Genomic DNA, 21,512 nt, shown 5'->3' on the forward strand with positions numbered 1-21,512 from the left:
TGATATCATTTCTAATAGTTCAGTATGTTGAGTGGGCACAGAGATCATAACCATGTCACCAGCACTGTAACAGCAGATTTCTGCTGCACTGGTGCTTGGATCAGGTGTCCTGAATCTGCTGCGACATGACAGGTTAATCCATTGTCCACATTTACAACAGGTGCCTGCATTAATAATCAGAACCCTCATCACCTCACACATCCCCACTTCAATTGAACCTTCTTGTGGCCACTTTGCATATTTTTTTACGCTGAACCCATTTGTTTGTGGATTTTAAGATTTTATCTGTAGTTAAAGGGTTCTTAATACAAATCCAGGTTCCACACTCTTCCACATGTTATGGTTTTATCTGATTTAATTGTGCTCATTATCTTTTATATCTGAGATTAATTCTTACTTAGTAAAATATGTGAAGTGTGTGTTATTTGTCATACTCAAATAATTACATTTATTAATTAATTTGTTTTTGTTTGATTAAGTTTCTTTACGAATGTATTTATTTTAACAACCTAATTATTCTTAACTGTTTTTTATCAATCCGTTGTTTTCCTGTCTTTATTTTAATCTAATATTTTACTATTTATTTATGTTATGATCTCTTCTGACTAATATGAATGAATGAACTAATAAATGAATGACAGAACAGGGATAACTTATCCTAGGGGAATAAGGCTTTGGGTGTAATTATTTTCTGAGTGACAAACATTATCTGCAATATTTAAAAAAATGTGTTTTTTTTTGCCACTTTTATAAAGAATGTATTTTAGGTCTGTCTTTGATGTGAAAGAATAGGCTGCACACTAAATGTTTCAAAATGTGTTGGCATAAAACAAGGCTCAGCAGGGGAACCCATCCTCCTCCAGACAGCACTGGAATACCCTGGATGTTCATGTCAGGCCACAGGTCAGGAATTGTGGGAAAGTGTAAAGGTAGCAGGTGTCCAGGTTCATCTGACAGTAACACACACACACACACACACACACACACACACACACACACACCTATTATATAGTCGAGTTGTATTGTGTTTATCAGCATTGATCAGCAGAAGTAAAGTATGAAGCTCTGATGACATGTCGGGATGTGACATCTTCCTCTGTGCTTCATCGAGTCACCGCAGCTCCTCTTCCTCGGTCCCCGCGCTCTCCTTCAACTCAGCTGACCAGCGGTCGGTGGCCGAGGACCAGTGACAACAGCCCGTCCACAGTCCGCGGCCGACATCTTCATTCCAACACATTTAAAGGGCAAAAAGAAGGAGCGCCGCCCGTCCTTCCGTCTCTCCGGGCGGAACTACGTGTTCTGCGGCTTTCCTGCGGGATAAAATCCGCTCTCCGCCGCGCACCGCGCCATCCAGCTGAAGGATGAAGATCCCGGCTTCCTGCCCACAACGTTCCGTGACTCGGCGCTCGGGCGGCGACGCGCTTTTTGCCCGATATGCGGAGAGGAGGAAACACAGCGGAGGCTCCACTGGCGGAAGCTGCTTCTACACGGTTCTCACGGCGCGTTGAAGAGCGCAGCTCCCCGCGCGCTGCGTCATTGTTCCCCGCGTCTCCGAACCTCTCCACATGGCAGAAGAAGCTCCAGCTCCAGCGGCCGCGGCGCCGCCAAAGTCGCCCAAGAAGAAGGCCGCGGCCAAGAAGCCCAAGAAGGCGGGACCCGGCGCCGGCGAGCTGATCGTCAAAGCCGTGTCCGCTTCCAAGGAGCGGAGCGGAGTGTCTCTGGCCGCCCTGAAGAAGGCGCTGGCTGCCGGCGGCTACGACGTGGAGAAGAACAACTCCCGGGTCAAGGTGGCCATCAAGAGCCTGGTCACCAAGGGGACTCTGGTGCAGACCAAGGGCACCGGCGCCTCGGGCTCCTTCAAGCTGAACAAGAACCAGGCGGAGCCCAAGAAGAAGCCCGCCGCCAAGAAGGCGGCTCCTAAGGCGAAGAAGGCGGCCGCGAAGAAGCCCGCCGCGGCCAAGAAGTCGCCCAAGAAGGTCGCGGCGAAGAAGCCCGCCGCCAAGAAGTCGCCCAAGAAAGTCAAGAAGCCCGCGGCAGCAGCCAAGAAGGCGGCGACCAAGAGTCCCAAGAAAGCAGCCAAGAAGCCCGCCGCAGCCAAGAAAGCGGCCAAGAGCCCCAAAAAGGCGAAGGTCGCCAAGCCCAAAGCGGCCAAACCCAGAAGCAGCAAACCGAAGAAGGCGGCGGCCAAGAAGAAGTAAATTCCTGCTGCTTTTTTACTCAAAAAGGCTCTTTTAAGAGCCACACACTGATTTCCAGAAAAGGCGCGTCTGTTCGACCCCCCACACATAATCATCAAAATAGTGAAGCCTCATTATTCTATAAATCATCTAAATATCAAAATTCATTTTCACAGCTGCCCGCGCAACCATGTCCCCATGTGGTGACAGTTTGTGAAGGAGGGGACAGTCATGCAGCTGTAGCGCAACACGTTACTGACGTTTTACTTTCCACTGAAGTAAAACTGAATACCAACTAATACTAAAACACGTCTCATGTCTTATTTTTGAAATATGGAAGTTTTCTTGATTGTTTCTGGATGGTTCATTGGGACCGAGGTGAATAAACTTGATCATTTCTTCTCACTATTAGATAATGAAGATAAAGCTTCATACTTTAAATGTTTAAAAATACCATGTGTAATTTGGGTGTAATGCCAACTCATGGGAGATCAACTTAATACTATAAGTGAAATAGTAAATATAGTAAATAAGAATATTCCTCGATTCAAACTGTATTTGAATTATTTTAATGATTACATTTTTTCAAATTGTCGCTGTAGCGTCATTTTGGAACGAAAAGCGCGGTCAAATGTGCGAATGTAAGGAGGCGGGACTACATAACAGGATTGGCCGAAATTCTGAGCCAATCAGGACACTGAGCCGTTTCCTATAAGAGGAGCTCCGCGTGGTCCAGCGTTACTTTGTTTCCTGAACGAACATCGTAGAACGACAAGATGAGCGGACGAGGCAAGACCGGCGGTAAAGCGCGCGCTAAGGCGAAGACCCGCTCTTCTAGAGCCGGCCTGCAGTTTCCTGTGGGCCGTGTGCACAGGCTGCTGCGGAAAGGGAACTACGCGGAGCGCGTTGGTGCCGGCGCTCCTGTTTACTTGGCCGCGGTGCTCGAGTACCTGACCGCTGAGATCCTGGAGTTGGCTGGGAACGCGGCCCGCGACAACAAGAAGACCCGCATCATCCCGCGTCACCTGCAGCTCGCTGTGCGCAACGACGAGGAGCTCAACAAGCTGCTGGGCGGCGTGACCATCGCTCAGGGCGGCGTCCTGCCCAACATCCAGGCCGTGCTGCTGCCCAAGAAGACCGAGAAGGCCAAATAAAGCGCCGGAACTTCCAACGCGCATCAAAGGCTCTTTTAAGAGCCACATACTTTCTCCCAAAAGCGCAACTTCTACCTTTTAGTATTCAGCTTTTTATTTACTAGAACCAGGAACGCCGACGAAGGCTTGAAATAAGTCTAGAATGCAGCTCCACAAGTTGTCCCACAAGCACTTGCGACATTCGGCTGATTTGCATACAAAGTCTTCTTTTGGTTTGTTAGACGTTCACATTCCCCTTAATAAAAGCGGAGTGCATGTTATTATAATGAACTATTTCACTTGCAGATAATTCTGTTGAAATAATTACAGAGCCGTAAAATACCTTCCTTTAGGAGGTCTGTCTGGATAAGGGCGTCTGAAAAATACTGTAAATGTAATGTACATGAATTGAGCATAAATCATTTTTACCTTCACCACATTAATAATTATGTAGGTGTTATGAAGAGTGAACTAATAATTATTCATGTTAATTAGCCTGCAAGTCCCAGAAGTATAAATGGAGGTGGGGCGGTCGTGGCTCCGCCCATTTCTCGAGCTCGGGCGGATCGGGTATAAAGCGGCATGTCGCGCTGAACGAACTCATTCTTTCCTGGTTGAGTGAGGGAACAGTGCTGACGTCATGGCCAGAACCAAGCAGACCGCTCGCAAGTCCACCGGAGGAAAAGCTCCCAGGAAGCAGCTCGCCACAAAGGCCGCGCGTAAAAGCGCTCCGGCCACCGGCGGCGTGAAGAAGCCCCACCGCTACAGGCCTGGAACTGTCGCCCTGAGGGAGATCCGCCGCTACCAGAAATCGACTGAGCTGCTGATCCGCAAGCTGCCCTTCCAGCGCCTGGTGAGAGAAATCGCTCAGGACTTCAAGACCGACCTGCGCTTCCAGAGCTCCGCGGTCATGGCTCTCCAGGAGGCCAGCGAGGCGTATCTGGTCGGCCTGTTCGAGGACACCAATCTGTGCGCCATCCACGCCAAGAGGGTGACCATCATGCCCAAGGACATCCAGCTGGCCCGCCGCATCCGCGGAGAGCGCGCTTAACGTCACCAGCGCGACAACCAACAAAAAGGCTCTTTTAAGAGCCGCTTTCATATTGGTGTAAAAGCGAGTATTTCTGCACATGTGTTAGAAGCTTAAATTAACTTTCACCAAGTGGTGAGAAGATGACTAAATTAGTGAGGTCATGTGCAATATACACAATACAGTGAGTATACAAGTGCATAAGAAAATATCCTTTATTATTCCAAAATGCAGCAGCAATACTGATCTTCAACCTTCCCAAATTCTCCCACACTGCCCCTCTGCTACGTTCCCTCCACTGGCTCCCAGTAGCTGCATGCATCAGGTTCAAAATACTGATGCTGGCCTACAAAGCCAAACATGGAGTATCACCGCCCTACCTCACAGCCCTTATTACACCTCGCACTGCTCACCTGGTCCCCCCATCTCTGAAGGTAAAAGGTAGACGCTCATCTAGACTCTTCTCCGTCTTGGCCCTGCGGTGGTGGAATGAACTTCCCTTCAAGGTCAGAACAGCTCAGTTACTGAGTATTTTTAAACAGCAGCTCAAGACCTTCCTCTTTAGAGAATATTTAGATTAACTTGTAACTTTCTTATTATCTAACTTATGTACAGAATCCACAACAAGAGTGAATAAAAAAATTGTATTTATAGTTGGGGTCCTAATGAACCAGAACTGATCACTTCATCGATGGTAACTCGAAAGTGGTCAGCTGGGAGATGTCCACCACTCGCCTGTCACATGGAGCCGGCCCTCCAGATCAGCCTCTCTTCCTGTCCCCTGTAGAGTACTTATCCCTTGTGTCACTCCTGAGCAAGACACTTATCCCTGTGTGTCTCCACACTGCAAAAAGTTTAACATGCAGTTGTTCATTCAATCTAATAACTACTATTCCAAACAGAATAAAATTATTGATTTGATAGTGAAACTCATTCTTTTTGTATTCTAAAACATCACTTTTGATTTGTATGGAACTAATTATCCGTTCCAATGACACATTTTTTTTTTATTTCTCTCAAAACGTATATTTGTTTTCATGTTCACCAAGTAATATTTTTAATTTGAGTGGAATTCCATTTGCACTTGAACTATCACTTCTGCAAGGCTGGACAGGAGCATCGTGTCACATCGCCGATGGATTTCATCTGAAAGTAAACGTAAGTAAATCCAAGTGAGTTACGAAAATTTTTGTAATTTGTGTTGCCAAAATTGCAAAGAAATAGTCCCGTTTAAACTGTGTCACCAGCCTCCATCAAAGCTAGCCATCTAGCTGACACAATCCGACCGGCGACGTTCGAGCTGGTAAACATATTAACCGGCAACGGTATGACAGTCGGTAATGCAAGTTGATCAAAAGCCCTCACTAGCTACATCCAGGGCGAAACAAATATTGTTTAAGGATCAAGCTACTGGCTACCTAGCGTTGCCACATGTATCCGCGGTGCACACAGCTAGCTAGCTAGCATCGGTTATGTTACATTCGTAGTTAAACGAGCTCTGCTACACACTCTGAGCATCGTTTGAAATTGACTATAGTGTAACTACTGAAAGGGATAGTTAGCCAAAAGTCACCCATTATCTACTTATCTACTTAGCTAAAAGAACTACATAATGAAACCACCAATCATCGTTATTGCTCACCTGTATTGGTCACCTTTATTGCTTAGCTTTCCACAGAGTATGAGTTTTTTATTTTTAAATTTTTGGTGTATGAAGTTATTTAATGAAAAAAATGTATTGTGCACTGTCTGCTCCTGTACAGATCAATGCAGAGTTTCTGTGGGTTACTGCAGTTCCTCTGCTAACCAGATTTATGGCCCAGCTGGACAAATATTCCCCGCAACTTCTAAAAATCATCAGAAAGAAAGGAGGGACAGCCAAAGAAAAAAATGCCACAATCCTGGCATTTCTTGATCAGGTATGATGTATATAAGTAACTACTAATATGACACTTAGCATTTTAATCCATATATCTGATGAGGATATGTATCCTGTTCCACTTTTATTTAGTAAATATAAGTGATTATGGTTATATGCATAGTAAGGCAAATGCTATGTCTTTTTAAAATGTTAAAAGAAACTGTGTGTGGCTTGATTCAGAGGATGTGTGCGCTTTGGAAATGTCCTTTCCACACTACAAGCAGATGTCCTTCTTCTGGTGCATACACAGTAACATTTTTGTTACTTACATTAGTACTCTCACTGCCTAGCTGCGGCCTTCTCCCTTGGTGGGGAGCCATTGTTGCATTTGCAAAGTGACCAGTTCTAATGACAGCTCTTCCACAAACCGTTGAGATGCTTCTATAATGCCTTGTTTACAGCTCAAATCCACATTTATCCACACCAAAAACTAGGTGAAAGCAAAGACATCCAGAATGAGAACATCTCAAGAACCACTGGCTGGTCTTGTGAGAGAGCTGTAAAATGCAGTTTTGGCCTGACCAGTCAAAGAGCCATCCAGTTCTCCCTCTTCCAAGGAAGACTGCTAGTGGCCTCTGACATAATTTTGCTCTATCCTGTATGACTGCTTTCAATTAATTTGTCCTAGGGAGCCAATCTGGAACCAGGGCAAACTGGACAAGAACCAACTGTTTGGAAAGCTGAAAAAAACAGCTTGCCTCCACATTGCATAGTAACCCTTTTGAATGTCCCTGCAGGATGCCGATGCTGATATTAGGAGGGAGTGTGTCCTTAAATCTCTTATCATCTACCTTGGAGAACGTGTTGAGGACCTGATAAAAGAATACATGGTATGTGTCCAGATCTTTTCTGTCTCTACATGAGATGCAACTTAGTTAATCTTTGGGTAAACTTGTCAGCTTTGCTATTGGATGCAGTGATTAATCAGTTCAGTTCTTTATTGTTCCACAAGGGGAAATTTGGTGCACAGCAGCAGTCAACAACAGTCGTGGCACAATTCACACATAAACAGTGCAAAAAAGAATAAATAAGTTAAAATTACAACGAATAAAAACATGAGAATCATTCATCTACATTAAAATTTGGCAAATTTGGTCAGAGTTGATAAGAGCTTTGATTGCACTTGGGACAAAGGAATATTTGTACCGAACCATCAGCATTTTATCAATGCTAAAATGATTCAGTCGTCTTAAAAAATAGTTGTTGCTGGCCCTTCTTGCAGATCACAGCAGTGTTTTGATTGACGCTGAGAGCATTGTCTATAATGTTTCCCAGGTACTTGTAACTGTCCACAGTATCCACCACAGATCCCCTGATAGTTGTTGGTACAGCAGGGCGGGGAGTTTTCCTGAAGTCTGTACTGAACGATTAATTGACTAATCAATGACTAATCAAGTATTGAATTTATGGACCAGTAATTTGATGATCTATTAAATTTTTTGAGTCTCTTTTTTCTGCAAAGAATGAAAAGTCAAAATTCTATGAATTCCAGTGTCTTCAATATGATTATTTTCTGGCTTCTGTAGTCTATGATAAGAAAGGGGATATCTTTGGATTCTGGGCTGTTGGTTTTGTCTTCTTGGGCTTTTGGGAGCAGTTATCAACATCTTAACCATTTTACAGACTAAAGGCCAACCACAATAATCACTTTAATTTTACTTTTTTTGTGTCAGTAGCATCCTAATATTGGCCGCAAAGTTGATTAAAATATGTTTAATTTTTAATGAAGTAACAATATTTCCTGTATTTTGTATTTATGTGCACATAATTAAAGCAACAAATATAAAAGTAATTGAATGATTATGCAATTTAAAAAAAATTTAGTCAAACAATTGTTAGAATAGTCTGTAACTAATCAACTTTCAAAATAGTCGTTAGTTGTAGTCCTAGATTTATCAGGTGTGCCAGACTGCAGTTGTTCACTTACACATTTTGTCCCATTTTACCTCAAGATGTCTCAGAAAGATGAAGCAGAGCAAGAGCTGGAGAGAACCACTATGGCGATCTTCATATTCAGAGAGAACTCGAGCCTTCTACATCAGCCCCAAGACATCGGGATCATCATTGATGGTGTGGAAGTCCTAAATGAGTTGCCTTCTGTGGCTGCTGGAGTGGCAATGCTCTTTGGACTCTGTTATGCTCTTAACATGAAATATCCACAGGGATTCCGTTTCACCTTTGAGGCTCTTCAGAAGATCCTTATGGAGCTTGATTGCAACAAGATGACCGCCAAGATTCGTAAACTGATTTGTGAGCTCCACACTGCACAATAGTATGTATGGCATGCTTGTGTGAGATTGTTTGCTCGTGTGTATTTAAGTAGCCTGTAGTTCTGACAGGCTCCTAGCCAGCATTTTAAGAGAGAGAGAACCTCATTGGCACTTAGTGCACTTTTCCAAGTGGTACTATAGCCATTTAAGACTTTTCTGCGTTGTTTGGCCTTGAGTTAATTGGCCTTAAGTTTTTGTATTTGGTCTTATAGGGACATCACTGCTTCCAGAAAGCAACATTTCATTTATAGTTTGGATTGGCTAGAGCATGCATGTATTTAGACTTAGTACCATGTGCGTTTGTACTGGTTAATTTGCTTGGAAGGCAATACATTTTTTATTTGTCTTGCATATAAATATGCATTTATATATTTGTCTTAAGTTTATATCTGTGTTGAAAACAACAAAGACCATTTTTGATAACAAATGTTTATTTTAAAGGGAGACTTCAGTTGCCATTAGGTGATACAAATGTAGTTTTTTTACATTTTATGGGCACTGTGTATTTAAATGTTTAGAAACAATAAACAATTTTGAAAATCTGTTGACCAGTCTTTTTTTTTTTTTTAAGAAAATGCGAATTATTTTTGAGGTACAGTAAAATTAAAAAGTGAAAAATATTGTTTTAATATATCTAAATAAATTAACTGGTGACAAACATTAATTCATGTTGAATGTAAAAACATTAGGTTGGGTCAATTTCAAAATATTAGTTTGGTCCAATAACTACAATATGGTTGTATGTGAAGAAATTTATTTGGATAAAGTAAAAAAATTAAGGTTGTCAAGTGCAGTAATATGATTTACATCAATATAAAAAAATCAAGTCATCAAGTGATTCAATTTAGTTTCTCTAAAGTCAAATATTTTAGATGTTAAAATGGGACATCAATTTTTTTAGTTTTAGCACAGTTATTCTTTTTACAGTGCAGGGGGAGTGCCTTCACAACACCACAATGTGTTTATTGGGTGCTGGTAGCCTAGTGGGGTAACAGTCACCCATAAACCACATTGAGAAAACCCTAGTTTGCCGATGTATTCACATTGAAAATTAAATGGGCATTAATAACGCTTTATTAGATCATACTACTACATGTATAAATGTAAAACAGAAGCGCGTTTTATCTGAAAACGTGTGGGGCTCTTAAAAGAGCCTTTGTGTTGGTGCAGCATTACAGCCACGGGTTACTTGGAGCTGGTGTATTTGGTCACCGCCTTGGTTCCCTCAGACACCGCGTGTTTAGCCAGCTCGCCGGGGAGCAGCAGGCGGACGGCGGTCTGGATCTCCCTGGACGAGATGGTGGAGCGCTTGTTGTAATGAGCCAGACGAGAAGCCTCGCCAGCGATGCGCTCGAAGATGTCGTTGACGAACGAGTTCATGATGCCCATCGCCTTGGAGGAGATGCCGGTGTCGGGGTGGACCTGCTTCAGAACCTTGTACACGTAGATGGCGTAGCTCTCCTTCCTGGACTTTCTGCGCTTCTTTCCTCCCTTGGCGGCCGTCTTGGTCACGGCTTTCTTGGAGCCCTTCTTGGGCGCGGACTTGGCGGGTTCAGGCATGTTGATCGTCTCAGATTCCGACCTCGAAACAACTGACACGCTCCCCTGCCACCGCCAGCTCGTTTTATACTCGCTGCTATGGAAACAAGCCGACAGACTCTGATTGGTGCGTTCATATTATGGAGGGAAAATGTCACGCCCATTTATCGCCTTCCATTTCCCGCTCATTTAGACAAAGGCGGAGTTTTTATTTAATTTAAACTTGATCTAAATATATGAAAATCACGCATTAATTTATTGCTTCTTCGTTTATTTAATGTTGCCTGAACTTTACAAGCTAGTCGTCTTGTCCTCTATTTTCCAGTTAATAATAGAAGCATATCTACATATTCACTGTATGTCATTCTAACGTTAATTTAATTCCACATAACTTAATAAAATAATGAGTCTTTGCACTCATACCTGCTGTATCCAAATATTGGTTCTAATGTAGTTTAAAAATTCTTCATACCAGCAGTTACAAAGACCATCCAGAGCCTCTGGAGACACTCAGGGTTTTATATATTATTATATAAGTGGCAGTTTATATATTATTATATAAATATTCAATGGCAGTAAACGGGGTGTGAACCTGTGGTTTATAACCTTTTATTAACAACGATCCTTTCATACATTTCATAAAGTCTTAATTATTGTAGCGGACGAGCTTTGCGATGGGGAATGAAGAGACAAGGACACAAGCTCTAAGAAGTCTTTTACCAGCCAAAAACATGCACTTCATCAGGTCAGCAGTTGAGACATTAATCCAAGATTATAATATGCCGCCTCCATAATTCCAACGTTCAGGCAACAACCCATTAAATCACCGAATCCTCACCCCACAAGCAATTAAAGATTTTTATGAATTTTCCCCCACATCTGCACAAGACCAGAAATCGCTTTTACTTGTACGTGTGTGTGGCTCTTAAAAGAGCCTTTGGGCTTTTTATTCGGTTCTCTGCTCGTTTAGCCGCCGAACCCGTACAGAGTGCGACCTTGACGTTTCAGCGCGTACACGACGTCCATGGCGGTGACGGTCTTCCTCTTGGCGTGCTCGGTGTAGGTCACAGCATCGCGGATCACGTTCTCCAGGAAAACCTTCAACACGCCACGAGTCTCCTCGTAGATCAGACCAGAAATGCGCTTCACGCCACCGCGGCGAGCGAGGCGACGGATGGCGGGTTTGGTGATTCCCTGGATGTTGTCGCGGAGAACTTTGCGGTGACGCTTGGCGCCTCCTTTCCCGAGTCCCTTTCCTCCCTTTCCTCGTCCAGACATCTTGTCAGATTGTTACAAAAACTAAAACTTGCGGAAGGAAGAGACTCGCTGGGGTTTAATGTACAAAGAGAGGACCTGAGTGAAGCCAGGTCCGTAGGGCGTGTCTTTGTCTACCCGTTTTGTAATTGGCTGCACATGAAAACACGTGACAACGTCACAGCCCCGCCTCCAGTCCGGAGCGTTTTCTTCAGTTCGATACAATGTAGATACAATGATGCTACAGTCGCTCTTACTGGTTAGTTTGTAACATTTTACCAGGAAAGTGTGTTTCAGCACATCTTCACTTCTGATAGGATTCTTCCTCACCAAAGTTTTGGATTATTTATATAGTTTAATGTCTTGAGAGTCACGATGTAACATTAACGTTAGAGAAGTGCCACAAGCTTATTTGCTTGCGCTGTTTTGCACCATGTTTTATTGAATTTCATAAGCTCAGACACACGGATCAGTAAAACGTCTTAAATGTGACTTCCTTAATCCTGCGGAAACCCTGCAGCCGTTAATGTTAGATTTAACTTAACTCTGCAGTGCTCCTAACATACTTTGCTCTTCTATTTGAATTGGTTTGCTAGCTGACCATTCAGTTACATTGTACGAGCTGCCCTCTGAAAGCCTGCTGAGAGTTTTTGCAAAGCGATGGGGGAGCAGGCCAAAAAGCTGCCAAGACATAGCTGCCATGATGACAGTAAGAATTTTTAATTGTTTAACTCAAATGTATGTATTCATGGCATTAGGACATTAAAAAGACCTCTGTGCATCCATTGCCAAGCTCAGCTTCATTTACCTGTAAGATAATAACACTGTGCCACTGTGAGAAATGTATCTTTGGATATATATAAAGTCCAGTACATAAAGGTCAGGTCCAAACAGGCAGTGTTATTTTGTATATGCTGCTCCGGGTTTGTCTTCAATCAGTCTGTGCTACTGAAAAAAAATGGTACCTTTTCTTCTTATAGATGACATTGACGTTGCAAAGGGACATAAGAGGACTCTGCATCTATACAAAAAACCCTGACATCTTGGTGCAGGAGTACATGGTGAGTGTTTTGTGAGTAGATTGTGGCTTTGCTAATTTCAAAATGTGCTACTTGGACTGTTTAACTCCATTTGCCCTCTTTATTGCTTTGGTAGAGATTCCAGCAATGAGATTAAAACAAAAAGTTACAGTTGTCACACAAATGGTCCAAAGAGTCTACTTTTTCTCCATAGCCTCCCATCATGAATGTGAAAAATTATTTTGATCCTTCTGCCACAGAGTGAAAAATATTGTGTCTATTACGCTTGGTGAAAGAAGGAAAATGCCACCATCTTCACACACTGTGATGACCCTTATTTGACAAGGGCAGATTTCGTCCAGGTCCAGGTTAATGATAAAAACCACCCAGGAACATAAAAACAACTTCCAAAAAAACTGAGGAGGAGAATACCATCTTTAGATGTACATTACATTTCTGACCAGATAATGGCTTGGGGCTGCACACATTTATTTATCTATTTTAATTTAAAAATAAAACATTTCTAATTCATTTTAACAGGACATGACTGAGGCCATTGCACTGAGTGCCATTGAAAAAACAACAGTGGGAATCTATGTCACCAGAGAGACTCCAGGCAATGACTTTTCGGATGTTGGCATCATCATCGAGGGTGAGGTGGTGCTTCAAGATCTGGATGATGTGGCCATTGCAACAACAATGCTGTTTGGACTTTTACTCATTGAACATGAGTTATCCACCACAGCTCTGCTACACTTTTGAGGTAATTCAAAAGGTGATAATGGAGTTGGATGTGACTCAACTCTCGAGAAAAGCCCAAAGTTTGAAGATAAAACTGCTCCAATAAGGACAGCTCACGGTTGTGCACATGGGGCCGACAATAAATAACATTGTTAAGTCCATCAAAAAACTGTCATTTTATACAGCCATGTTGACGGGGCCAGTTTTTCCCCTTTTTTCCTCTCTCTGCTAAACTTGTATTACAGTAGAACAATAATGTCAGTTCGATTCTTTACCTTCTGTCACTGCAGTGAAGTTAGAAATTTTGTTTGGAAAAGTTACTAGTGGTAAAATTTACATTTACAGTATTTATCAGACGCCCTTATCCAGAGCAACTTACAATCAGTAGTTACAGGGACAGTCCCCCTGGAGCAACTTAGTGTGTCCCTGAGCAAGACATTTAACCCTAAGTGGGATTTGAACCTGGGTCTTCTGGTTCATAGGCGAGTGTGTTACCCACTAGGCTACTATCTTGGAAGAGAACAATACAAAAAAATCTGTTTTAAGGCCTGCATTGTAAAATTGTGTAATTGACACTAGAATATAATATGAACATGCAATATGAAAAAAATGTGTAGTATTTTAAGTGACCGAATAGTAGGAATAGTAGGAGGAAAAGTTATTGAATTGTGTTGGGGAAAAAGGGATAATATTGAGAAGGATTAAAATGTTCAAAGAGCTCAAATTACTTTAATAAAACAAAACATGCTTCAATCATACTTTATCAACATAAAATACACTTGTTTATTGAATATGAATGACTTTTGTTAATTTAACACAATTATTCAAGTTGCTGCCAAAGCAAATCATCTGTGTGCAACCACTGTCCACTATTCAGTTAAGTAAATCCAACAGGTTATTTTTTTTCAGCGTATCTGGTAAATTCCTATATAAATTCCGAGCATCACTGCATGGTTGAAGGATTATGACTGAATGAACATTGTTCTGTTAATATATTTACGATTAGGTGATCTTGAAGCAAAATACATGTTATGTTAATATCTAGGTTGACTAGGTTCTTAGAGCTCTTCTGCACTATTATGGTCTACATTTGCAGCCAGGTCTTCTTCAAAACCATTTTAGTCATGAGAGCCAGCTGCAGAAGCAAATGTGCCAGATAGAGCAAATGTGCACTGTTTGAACGTTGGAGCAAAAATGCTAAATTAATGGCACAGGTTAGTGTGAAATTTGTGCATGGCACACTGGGTCAGATCCAGGTCTGTGTTCTCAAATGAGAAGGAAACAGGCTGTTTTATTGGCTACTCCAGAGGTACCAAGAAAAAGAATTAAATTATGGACAGACATGATGCAAGATGTCATCACAACATGCAAACATTGCTAAACACCGATTATGTGTCAGTTTACATATCATGTTATTTCAGGTTTGTGATCATTCAAAATAAAGTGAAGTGATTGTCATTGTGATACACAGCAGCACAGTACACGGTGCACACAGAGAAATGTGTCCTCTGCATTTAACCCATCACCCTTAGTGAGCTGTGTGTCGAGACAGTGCTTTGCTCAGTGGCACCTTGGCGGATCGAGATTCTAACTGCAACCTTCTGATTACGGGGCCGCTTCCTTAACTGCATTGGCCAGGAATTGAACCCTGGCCTCATGCTTGGCAGGCCAGAATTCTACCACTGAACCACTAATGCATTCATCAATTACACTCAGTTAAACCATTTAATCATTTTACTAATAACTTTATATTCCTGTCACTTTTTTCTCATTTTATTTTACTCATCTTCGCTGTCTTGCACCCTTTACTTCTCACCTGTGTCTGTCTATCCAATCGAATCCACTGATGGTATGGATTGAACCACTCACAGTCTTGGGAGCTTCGTCCCACTTCACCATTTCTCAGTGCAACTTCTGCCTGTTCCACCTTTTTCGAGCTTTATGCTGGACCTGTTCAAGGAACACAGAGAGCTGGCATCAGACTTCTGGCCTGGTGACCTGTCAGTTTTAAACACTGATTGCCATGAGGGGAAGATAACCTTTGGAAAAATACTAGAAAGACATGGAAATCCTCTGCACTTGTGTGAGTCTTGGTTGGTGAACAGCATGTGTGTTATGGATTTGGAGGCATGTCTTATTGCCGATCGCACAACAAAACATGCCCTCAATCCAAAACTGCCCTTTTAGAGTTTGACTTTCTCACTCCATGTCTGTAGGTAAACATCTTCTGACACAAAAAAAATACCAGCATCACCTTGATGATCGCTATCTCCCATGTGACTGTGAGCAGAAGAAAAAACCTGATAATCACAAGGTTATTTCAGCAGCACCATCCATCTCGTTTTCTGGCAGATCGTCCCCTTCTCTTATCCCCGCAGGGAAGCTTTTTTAAATGGCTGTTCTTGTCACGACTCACTGCAAATTATTTTGGCTAACCTCATTCAGATACAACCATGGCTGCCTTCTCCCGTGTACGTGAACTGTTCACTATATACCCTGCTCAGTGTAGAGGGAACTTCGGATTAGATGATTTGATTTGGATCATCAACAAATTCAAGGATAGAAGATCAAGTGCTTCAGGTCGCCCAAGAAAGTTCATCAAGTGCCAGAACCGTCTCCTAAAGATGATTCAGCTTCAGGATTGGGGTGCCACAAGTGCAAAGCTTGCTCAGGAATGGCAGCAGGCAGGTGTGAGTGTATCTGCACACACAGTGAAGTGAAGTCATTTTCTCTGATGAAGCCCCTTTTCATAAAGAATGGTACCAAAACATCATCAGACAGCAACCATCCAAGAGCAGTTTGGTGAAGAATGTGAAGAACAGTGTGGTGAAGAATGCCTTTTCCAGCATAATGGAGTGCCGTGCCATAAGCCCAAAGAGATAAAGTGGCTTAGGGAACAAAACATGTTGGGTCCAAGGCCTGGAAACTCAGGATTTGGCTAAGAATTTGATTGCCAGCATGCCTTTGAAACCCATTTGAAACAGTATTTGTGTCATTCTCGAGTGAGTAGAGTGGGGGCAGTGGTGGCCTAGCGGTTAAAGAAGCGGCCCCATAATCAGAAATTGCCGGTTCGAATCCCAATCCGCCAAGGTACCACAGAGGTGTCACTGAGCAAAGCACCGTCCACACACACTGCTCCCCGGTCCCCTGTCATGGCTGCCCACTTCTCACTAAGGGTGATGGGTTAAATGCAGAGGACAAATTTCACTGTGTGCACAGTGTTACATGTGTTTCACATGTAACAATCACTTCACTTTGAAACTTTTTTTTTAAAACTCATTGTGTTTAATTAGCCACTCTAGTCATCTTGTCCAGATTAATGTTGGATAATGTTGCTATTGTTACAAAAAAGTCCTTATTTATGTATGTAAACTGTATATATTTTGATGACTTCATGGTTCTTAAAAATTTAGCATTATCTTTTCCATGGGGCATCTTCAGATAGGTAAAGAAGGTTTGTACTTCTGCCATGAGAGATACAGTGTATCCAGAAAAAATCCAGAGTGCATCAACCCTTGGAATGGTGGAAATGTCCAGGGAGTGGGTCACAGGACATTCCACAGTTGGCTGCATGAACTGGAACTCACTTCGCTGTCTATCTGTCTGGTCATGGCAAGCAGCACAGTAGACACTGGGCTCAGACTGTAGATGCAGATAAAAAAACAGAGAGAGTCCAACCTGTAATGAAATGTAGGCGTTGGTGACTATGGCTTCCATCCAACACTGCATTGTGGAATGATCAGTGGCATTATATACATCTATAAACAAAGTTCATTAATGATATCTAAACCATGAGAAACATAATTTTAATTGTATAATTTTTTGCATATCATACCCTCATGTCAAAATTAGATAAATCACCAAATGGGCGTTCATATAATCGTACAGCCATTTTTCTCTGCTGTAAGTACATTTGATAAATGAGGCCCAATGTGAGCAGTCAGAGTAAGACAGGTCAGGTTTTGTAGCAGAGGTGTAGTGTGTGAAGTTTGCAGACAGTTCAAGGCCTTTTTGTATGTTTTTTTTAATGGCCAGGGCCACATGCTCTACCCTGGTAAATCTGTATTCAGGATGAGGTGATTTCTGGCTTCTGGACACCATGGAATTCTGCCTGTTCCCACCACCCTTGACAGAGTATTGGCCTTGAAGGCCTGGCAAGTCAAGGATCCATCTTACCTGGTCAGATTGTGTCCCTTTCTCTATGTCTATCAGAAGAAAGCAAATAAAAGGATAAGACCAATAGTTGGTTAAAGTGATGCAGTATTTTTTTTTTAATATTACATTTCTATGTATCATTAGCTTTTAGTGATGTTCTTATTCATATAACATCGTATTATTTATTTTTATGTATGTTTTTAATCTTTGTGAGTATGTCTTTTGTATATTGTCTTTTACTTTGGTCCTGTGTACAGCACTTTGGTTCACTTGTGGTTGTAAAGTGCTCTTCAAATAAAGTTGCTGTGCTAGCAGAGAGAGAGAGGCAGATGGTAAGCATATGGATCAAACTGCAATAAAAAAAAAAAAAAGATATTCCAGTCTCTAGCAGCCATCTCCATTATGTGCTTTATTTATTCATTATGAAATATAATTTGACTATTTTTTGCCGATTACAGCTTGATTATCCCAGAGGTTTACACTTTTTAAAAAAAATTTAAAGTAGTTTTTTTTAAGGACTGCTATCTTCAATCAATAGGTTTTCCTACCAAAATTGAACCTGTTCACCAATAGATGAGTTCGTGCAGCACAGTGCCCTAAAGTTTAGATCACATTAGTTTATCTCAGCAGCTCAGCTATTTCACACCATTGTGGACACTGAATAGTGGAAGCCTTGAAAGGTCAAAACATGTCAGACATAACAACAAAAATACTGTGGCAGTTGAGGCTGGCCAAACTGACTGATATATCTGTACGGCCAAAGTCAATAATGATTCTTTCAAACAAACTGCCTGCATGTTGTGTGTTCAAGTCTTTATACAAGTGATTATATTCATCTTAATCTTTAGAGTTACATTTTACATGAGTTGCTGTGTTTAGTGCTGGTCATTACACAAAGCATTTACCTCATAAATGATGAATCCAAGGGCAAATGTGGCATGGGGAGGAGAACAAAAATGCTTGAGCAAAATGGGTATCAGGGTGGTGGCCCATCTGCCATATTATAATGCACATGGACCATACATGTTTTCAATGGCAAAACACAACTCCAATGTCGTCAGCCAGCACAACAATTTGATCTAGGACACAAGCAAGGCCAAGTCAAGGTCACACCCCTGGCCTTAATGTGTCAGTAATGATATGGCACATGCAAAGCATACCCTCTCTTTGAGGACCTGATTAAAACAGGGACACTGTCCTTGCTCTTCAGAAGCCATTGCAGTATGCATGAGTTGTAGTGCTAGTGATTTTCTGAGTATATGGGTGGAATTTATAAAAATTTGAAGCCAGGGTGACAGGGTGCCAGACACATTTGGCCAGGGCAGTCAGTTCACAGTAAAAAGTCTGCTTTCAGTAGCACCAACACACATGTTTTTTTCAAGATAGTAGGTAGTTATTTTAATCACATTGCTATTGCCTGTACATGGAAATGATAACCCAGTTGCAGAGAGGGGCATTCTCAAGGTGAACAGAGACGGGTCTTTGAAACCCGAAAAGGCATTCAATGACTGCCCAAAGAAAAATAATTATGATAATTAATGTTGAATGAGGCAGGCTTCTGGTATTCTATGTTGAAAACATAGAAACATGCCAACAACAAAATGTAGGTCACCTTTCCTTCAGTGCTCAACATCCACATTGTTGCAGAGAGAAATGCCCTCCGTGAGAGAAAACAAACACAAAAAATTGCATACTCCTAAAATCTATACCCCAAACATGAGACAACACAAAAAGAAGAGGGACGACCCTTGCACAGATACAATGTCTATATCTGTGTTAGTGGGCACTTCTCCTTTGCTGAGATAATCAATCCCACCTCACTGATGTGGCATATCAAGGTGCTGATTAGACAGCATGAATATCGCACAGGTTAGACTGTCTTAGACTGCCCACAATAAAAGGCCATATCACCTGATCTACCAGAGCTGTTGCCTGTGAAATGAATGTTCATTTCTCTACCACAAGCCATCTCCAAAGGCTTTTCGGAGGATTTGGCAGTACGTCCAAGCAGCCTCACATTCGCAGACCACGTGTAACCACATAAGCCCAGGACCTCCACATCCAGCATGGGATGGCAGTAGCCTAGTGGGTAACACACTTGCCTATGAACCAGAAGACTACGGAGTCACAGGTTCAAATCCCACTTCCTACCATTGTGTCCCTGAGCAAGACACTTAACCCTAAGTTGCTTATACTGATTGTAAGTCGCTCTGGATAAGAGCGTCTGATAAATGCCATAAATGTAAATGTTAATCTCCATGATCGTCTGAGACCAGACAACCTGATCAGCTGCAAACTGTCAGAAACCTTATTAGGGAAGCTCATCTGCATTCTCATTGTCCTTATTGGGGTCTGGACCTGACTGCAGTTTGTTGTCGTAACCGACTTGATAGTGTCTGGCACGTTGGAGAGGCGTTCTGTTCACGGATGAGTCCCGGGTTTTCCTGGTCACCGCAGATGCTAGACAGCGTGTGTGGCATCTGCATCACGTGTGTGAGCTGGTTGCTGATGTCAGCGTTGTGGATTGAGTGGCCCATGGGTGCTGTGGGGTTATGGTATGGGCAGGCGTATTGTTATGGACAACAAACACAGGTGCTTTTTATTGGTGGCAATTTAAATGCATAGAGACATTATGACGAGATCCTGATGCCCATTGTTCTGCCATTTATCCACGACCATCATCTCATGTTGCAACATGATTGTACACGTATTGCAAGGATCTGTACACAATTCCTCGAAGCTGAAAACTTCCCAGTTTTTGCATGGCCAGCAGACTCACCAGACATGTCACCTACAGTATTGAGCATGTTTGGGAAGCGTATATGACAGTGTGTTCCGGTTCCTGACAATATTCAACAACTTCACACAGATATTGAAGAGGATGGACCAACATTTCACAGGCCACAATCAACAACCTGATCAACTCTGTGCACGAAGATGTGTTGAACTGCATGAGGCAAATTGTGTTACACCAGATACTGGCTGGTTTTCTGATACCCCCCCAGAAGGGTTTCTGAAGGGTAATGTAATACTTATTAGAATAGTGTGTTTTAAATCCGTATTTCACTATGGATGAGCTTCATAAAGAATAAACACAGACTCAAATGTACTCATATGTGCCTTCAAGGCAGCATCTTGCAGATGTTTAGGAATCAAGGGGTTTTATGGCTTCTGGAAAGTTACCAGTCAGCTTGTTTGGAGTCATAAACAGACCTTGACCTTCTCACACTCCTCAGTGTCTGGAGGCCATGCACCCCCTGTCCCATACCCCCCTCTTTGGTCTGGTGCAGCAGTCACCTTACTGAATGTCAACAGGCCACTGGTCTGACAGATGGTGAGAATAAAGGGCTTCAGCCTTTTCCAATATTTCCAGATGTAGCGTGACCTTAGCAATCTCAGGCTGTAGACATTTGATTTCCTTGTTGGTCCAAACAAACCTCAGCATTACATTCAAGAACATCAATGTAAATATATTTTGCTGCTTGCATGTTCACTGATTAACGCAGATGCCTCAACTGGGGAGTAATGTCAACAAAAGCTGTTAATTTTCCACTATTAAATATTTCAATTGCTGCCTGATTATGAGCACATACATGTTCCACAATAACGTCAACAAATTCAAACAAAATCAAACATTTTTTAATTAAAGTATTAAATCTACTTGAAATCTATTGAAGTTTTCTGAACCGTTTGGGCTGATGAGCCTGATGTTTTTCCCTTTGCATTGTGCTTGGATTGCCAGTGTTTCTGCAAGTTTCTGAAGGCGTGATGTGCATTTTCTCACCATGCATCCATATCTTGGGTGCAAACGAATTAGTTTGTATGGGTAACATGAGGTGTGCCTTGGTGCGTTGTTGCAGTGACAAAAAACTAAAATCAGTGGTGCATTATCATGCTGTGCATTATCATGTGTTCATTTTGCTGTTATAATTAGGTGAAACAGTGGTTCATGTCCTCTGCAGAAGAATGCTATGGTTTCCCAGGTAAACGTGCCAGTATGAAAGCAATGTGCCTTTTGAGGTGACATGCCATTCAAATTGGCTTCTTAAACATTTCACCAAAAACCATACCTCAACACATAACTGACAAGGTCGGGACATGTTAACCTGAGCGTGCGGGGAAAGTCACGTTTGCTTTGTTCTGGAAATGCCATAGTTATTGGCTGATGCCTAAGACCTTAACTAACAGGTGACAACTGGTAGTTAAATCCTTACATTAAATCTATATAACTATAGATTAAAAAATAAATAATACATTGCATTTCATTAATGTG

General features: G+C 42.1%; 5 protein-coding genes across 5 annotated transcripts; 3 read left to right on the forward strand and 2 right to left on the reverse strand.

Annotated features, from left to right (window-relative positions):
- Nucleotides 1-1,558: 1,558 nt before the first annotated feature.
- On the forward strand, nucleotides 1,559-2,420 carry LOC114796819 (histone H1-like). Its single transcript, XM_028991309.1, has one exon. The coding sequence runs from the start codon at nucleotides 1,566-1,568 to the stop codon at nucleotides 2,196-2,198; it is 633 nt and encodes a 210-aa protein (XP_028847142.1). The 5' UTR covers nucleotides 1,559-1,565; the 3' UTR covers nucleotides 2,199-2,420.
- Nucleotides 2,421-2,935: 515 nt separating this feature from the next.
- On the forward strand, nucleotides 2,936-3,331 carry LOC114796829 (histone H2A-like). The gene has a single exon (XM_028991319.1). It carries the CDS (start codon nucleotides 2,954-2,956, stop codon nucleotides 3,329-3,331), a length of 378 nt encoding a protein of 125 aa, XP_028847152.1. The 5' UTR covers nucleotides 2,936-2,953.
- Nucleotides 3,332-3,950: 619 nt separating this feature from the next.
- LOC114796820 (histone H3) lies at nucleotides 3,951-4,361 on the forward strand. Its single transcript, XM_028991310.1, has one exon. The coding sequence runs from the start codon at nucleotides 3,951-3,953 to the stop codon at nucleotides 4,359-4,361; it is 411 nt and encodes a 136-aa protein (XP_028847143.1).
- A 5,355-nt stretch (nucleotides 4,362-9,716) lies between these two features.
- Nucleotides 9,717-10,096, reverse strand: LOC114796826 (histone H2B). The gene has a single exon (XM_028991315.1). It carries the CDS (start codon nucleotides 10,089-10,091, stop codon nucleotides 9,717-9,719), a length of 375 nt encoding a protein of 124 aa, XP_028847148.1. The 5' UTR covers nucleotides 10,092-10,096.
- Nucleotides 10,097-10,908: 812 nt separating this feature from the next.
- On the reverse strand, nucleotides 10,909-11,364 carry LOC114796827 (histone H4). The gene has a single exon (XM_028991316.1). The coding sequence runs from the start codon at nucleotides 11,346-11,348 to the stop codon at nucleotides 11,037-11,039; it is 312 nt and encodes a 103-aa protein (XP_028847149.1). The 5' UTR covers nucleotides 11,349-11,364; the 3' UTR covers nucleotides 10,909-11,036.
- Nucleotides 11,365-21,512: the final 10,148 nt, after the last annotated feature.

This window comes from Denticeps clupeoides, chromosome 9 (genome assembly GCF_900700375.1).
Source record: "Denticeps clupeoides chromosome 9, fDenClu1.1, whole genome shotgun sequence".
Taxonomy (NCBI): domain Eukaryota; kingdom Metazoa; phylum Chordata; class Actinopteri; order Clupeiformes; family Denticipitidae; genus Denticeps; species Denticeps clupeoides.